Source organism: Magnolia sinica, chromosome 8 (genome assembly GCF_029962835.1).
Source record: "Magnolia sinica isolate HGM2019 chromosome 8, MsV1, whole genome shotgun sequence".
Lineage (NCBI taxonomy): Eukaryota > Viridiplantae > Streptophyta > Magnoliopsida > Magnoliales > Magnoliaceae > Magnolia > Magnolia sinica.
In genome coordinates, this window is record NC_080580.1 from 57,769,122 (window position 1) to 57,774,277 (window position 5,156).

At 42.0% G+C, this 5,156-nt stretch overlaps 1 protein-coding gene across 1 annotated transcript; it reads left to right on the forward strand.

Annotated features, from left to right (window-relative positions):
• The first annotated feature begins 284 nt into the window (after positions 1-284).
• LOC131254265 (putative protein phosphatase 2C 53) lies at positions 285-3,484 on the forward strand. The gene is made up of 4 exons (XM_058255256.1): positions 285-719; positions 1,946-2,284; positions 2,710-2,889; positions 2,995-3,484. Exons 1-4 carry the CDS (start codon positions 285-287, stop codon positions 3,154-3,156), a joined length of 1,116 nt encoding a protein of 371 aa, XP_058111239.1. The 3' UTR covers positions 3,157-3,484.
• The last annotated feature ends 1,672 nt before the right edge of the window (positions 3,485-5,156 follow it).

Sequence of the window (5,156 nt, forward strand, 5' to 3'; positions counted from 1 at the left end):
GTAGTTGAATCCTCACTTTTTTTATCGTGTGGCCCACCTGAGTATTGGATGTGCTTTAATTTTGAGCCCATGTGTTAACAGGATCTGAAAGAACGGATGGATGTCGTGGATATCTCACAAATATTACAGCGGCCCCATTTAGCTTTCCGTCGCGTGAAGTAAGTTCCTTCGAACCGCTTTCCTAACGTATCCGTGTCCGTATCACTAGAGCGCGTCCCCTCTATAAATACCCCACCCATCGACGCTTCTCTCTTCCATCTATCCTCTCTCTCACTATGAATGTCATGTCTTATACCGTTGGAGTGAAAGGCTCTCCTGCATTCTCCCCATCACGGACCCCACTTCTTACGAAAACCTCTTCTTCTTCTCCCAAAACATCTCCCTCTTCTCTGTCTCCTTCTTCTTCTTTTCGCCTCCGATTCTTGCAGAAGCAAGCCAGCAGCCTTAGCAGGAAAGATGCTTCCATCGTAGCTGTTGATCCTTCTCATTCTCCTCCTCCTCCACCTCCTCCTTCTATGAGCTTGAAGCGAAAGAGGCCCACTCGGATCAACATCCCTGACCTCAATTCCTTGAGCTTGACGCTGCCAATCGCGTCGGAAGGCGTTAAAGAGGTGGAGATCAAGGGTAAGCAGTTCTCTGTCTTCTGCAAGAAAGGGATTAGGGAAGCAATGGAAGATCGGCACGCAGCCGTTGTTGATCTACATGACGATCCCAAACAGGTATTTTTGTTCATCCGAAAATAACTTTTTCTTTCTTTTTTGAATCCGATTTGTTTAGATGCTAGAAATAGAGAGGGTTCTGAAATTTTGAGGAAGCAACGGCGATCAGTATAAATAGAGATTGGGAATTTATGCTATTGTGACATGATGAGGGAACTAATAACTTCACCAGCCACTTGTGTAGGAGATCTGGACCATTAAAGCGATGGGTCCCACCATGGAGATCATCCTTCTTGAAAAAACGGCTGATTTCGTGTTGGTGCCTACCATTTTCATCGCACTGGTATCCTACACATGTGGCATGCCGACGGGAAAATGGTAAGGCACTATCAAGTTATTGTGCCATCAGATTAAATGATGAATGAACTGATCAGCTACAGACAAGTGGTGCTCAGGGCATTCACACCGTCAAAGCAGTGGGCCCCACCATGGAGATAGTCCTTCTTGAAAACCAGGCTGATGAATGGTTGTTCTAATTCCATGAATCCTTTTTGTTGGTGCCTAATACTTTCATGGTAAGGATATCTTATACAAGCGGCATGTGGCAGAGAAAGACAGTCCAGCACCACAAGTTATCGTGATCGATTGCCTTGTGAGACTGAGAGATGTTGTGCGAACTATAGAAAGTGGATAATGAGTAAAAATGGCTACCATTGTGAAATTCCATATGTGATGAGCAAATTCTTGAAAATGAAGAATGGGTACAAATAGGGAAATTTGTGAAATTTAGAAACTTACATGCAATCTATAAACAGTTCGAATAAGTAGAAATAGGGAAAATTTGTGAAATTGAGAACTATAGGGAAGGAGGTAGAAATAGGGAAGTCAGGGAATTTATAGTTGGAAGGGAATGATTGTCCCATCATATTATAGTGGGGAATACCTGTATATGATGAGTAGGAACTGCCTTGATTGGTATATATCATTTTGAGAGGTAAGCTCCATCTCTTTTGTTTGCTTGTGGCCCAAAATTTGCTGCTGTCCAATCAAGAGCCTAGGAATGGATGCTAGGTAAAAAATTATTGATAGTGGCACATACCCAATGGCCAAAAATCCATTCATCAAGCGATTAGGATCATTCGACCCAAATGATATTGGGCTGAGGTGAATCTAAGGTGGGCTAAGCTGCAATGAATTGTAGCTCTTATAGGAAGTTGGTAAATAGACTGAGACTACAAAAGAATTTGCAAATTTTTTAATTGGTGTTTTTATTTGTTTTTTGGCAGGCATTTTTCGGCGTCTTTGATGGGCATGGAGGTGTGAAAGCAGCTGAATTTGCCGCAGAGAACATGGGTAAGAAGATAATGGATGAAGTGATGAAAAGTGGGGGTGATGGAATCAAGGCTGCTATTAGAAGTGCTTATTTGGCTACAGACTCGGAGTTTTTGAAAGAGGGCACCAGGGGCGGTGCTTGCTGCGTAACTGCTCTGATCAAGAACAGTGATCTCATCGTCTCCAATGCTGGAGACTGTCGTGCTGTTTTGAGCAGAGGAGGGGTTGCAGAGTCCCTCACAGATGATCATCGGCCTTCAAGGGAAGACGAACATGACAGAATTGAGAACCTTGTAAGTTCAATTATTCATATCTCTTGTTATGCTTGCTTGATTCCCAAACTTTCACCATCTATGGCTGATTTCCACATTAATATGTGTGGACCATCCACATATTGAGCTGCACATCTGGTGGTACATAGGTGAAAATCACCCCATTCTGACAATCACAGCCATTGTAAAAATAGCATGCAATGGAAGGTTAAAAAAGATATGGTGGTGCTCATATTTTGCAGGCAAACGTCCATTATTTGGATAGTTGGGACTATCTGATCAGTATGATTTTTGGGTCATGACCCTTATAACAAGACAGAACCTGACACTGGATGGTTTCAATCCCATTTCTCCATCTATCGAATTACAATCACCATATTTTCCCTTTTGCAGTTTTTATATCAGTTGGATTGCAACTGATGGATTCAATGAATATCTTCCTGCAGGGTGGCTATGTGGATTGCTGCAGTGGTGTGTGGAGATTACAGGGTTCCCTGGCTGTATCCAGAGGGATCGGAGATTCCCATCTTAAGCAATGGGTTACAGCAGAGCCAGAGACGAAAATCCTAAGAATCAAACCCGATTGCGAGTTCCTAATCCTCGCCTCTGATGGGCTATGGGATAAGGTAATTTAGTTTTTATAATAGCAATCGCTCTTGAGAATCTGTTCCAAAGCATTCAAAATTCTATATGAATGATCTTAAATTTAAATGGAATCTTTGTTATTTCAGGTTAGTAATCAGGAGGCAGTAGACATTGCTCGATCTGGGTGCTTAAAAACTGACGAGGTATCGATGCTCTCCGCCTGTAAAAATCTGGTTGATTTGTCCGTATTGCGAGGCTCCATTGATGATGTCAGCGTCGTGATAATCCAATTGGGCCACTTTATTTGAAGGAGAAAACTCACATCTATTTTTAAAGCTTGCATTGGTGGAGGCTAGCTACAACACTGTACAATCATGCTGATATAATCGACAGTGAGGATGACAATAAGATGATGATGGTGGTGGCTGCAGTCCGTCATTGTGACTAGGAAGGGCAGACTATGTTTTTACGTTGTATTGACCATTCTTTTATTGATTAATTTACCATTCTTTTATTGATTAGTTCATCTCTAATGTAGATATATTAACAGACTTAGAAAAGAGTCTTCCCTTCTTATTTTTGTATCTAAACATATTTGCTATTCATTTCATTTGTGGCAAGAATTCATTCATTGAATCTTTTCCCATTGTGGGTCTTGGAAGTGTTGATCAAGATATCCTTAGGCTGGTGTGGGTCCTGGATCTCATCTTTACCAACCGGCAATGCAATAAATCCCTGATTATTGGTCTATGGAACTTGAGATTGAGATAGGGAAATTGTTGAAATTGTTGATATTCATCCTTCCTAATTGTTGATATTCATCATCCTAGTGTTGGTCCATGGAACTTGAGATTTGAGCTTCAGAAATTGTTGATATTCATCTTCCTAGTGTTGGTGTTATCAGAGATCCGAGAGCGATTCTTCAATAAGCTGAATTAAATGATTGAAAGCTCAGCTCTGAAATATGCAGGCTCCTCTGGCAGGAGAGTGGAAATTGCCCTTTCTCCTGAAATTAGATATTGTTTGTGGAAATTATTGCACAACGAGCTTTCAACAACTTTGTCCAGATGGAAAGCTTTTCTTCCCAGCGTATGCGACACATGTTATGCAATTGCTCTCAAGATGACTCGTCCACTTATTTATTATCTGTAGAAGAGGTGGTTCTTCAACCACTGTGGTTGAATAAACGTATCCTACAACTAGGTAGGTGGGAGCCACAAAGACGTAGTGCCGGTTCATTCCCATTGTTGCCAATTCATGCCAGCCAATGAAGTGTGATCTGAATAGATTTGCGGGTGTATTTGGATATCTTTGGGATATTCGAAGATGATTCTACAATAATATAATACAGCTTACAATAATACAGCTGGAGAACATACCGTGACAACACGTCTTCTACTAAGTGGTTGATTGAATAGTGATAGTGCATAGAGCTTGGCATCCGACCGAGTCGGATCGGATTGGGTCCAACTCGACTCAGTTCGGAATCTACATGGGCCAACTCGAACTTGGACCGATCCAGGACCAAGTCAGGGTCATCTGACTCGGACCGACCAGAATCGCTGCTGTCCTGAGCCGATCCGAGTCCAACTCGGTCAAGAAAACCGAGTCGGATCGGATTGGGCAAAGTTCGGATCGGTTTTTTCTCGCAAATTATCTTCAACTTGCAAATCTTCTAAAAAATGGTAAATCTAGGAGCTTATGTTGCCAAATCTCATATAATTTCTAGTTTGCAAACAGAAATCTGATGCTAGAAATCTTTACCATATTCAAAGAATCAAATTTCCTAATTCTAGTTACATGGTTTTGTCATTAATTCGATAATAAAAATCATTTCTCTAGAATCCAAAACCGAAAGGAATGCACAACATCAAACTCAAAAGAACAATTCAACTAAACTGGAAAAAAAAAAAACTCAAAAATCAATCAATGGATCTAAATCCACTGAAGCGTGGGCCTGAAAAGGGATACTTCGACCAAGCAAACCGAAGAGAGAAAAACCCACATCAGAAATCAATAGTGCGGATACAAAACGACTCACCGACGAGTTTGAACGAGCCGAATCACGTGATCCCAGACAGACAACCGGAGCTCAGTGGGGCTCGAGACCCTTAATTTGGGGCAACTTCCTAGAGCAACCGCGTGGTGATCAAGGACTGGTGGGACGATCAGGGTCCAATTCAAAAGGGCAGCGAAGAGGATGGCGTTCTTGAACTTGGAGAGCTGGTTGCTGAAACCGCTATGGGGGGGAATACCAGAGGAATTTCTCGCCCGCATGGAAAAGATTTCTGGCGCCGGTTCTACTGCT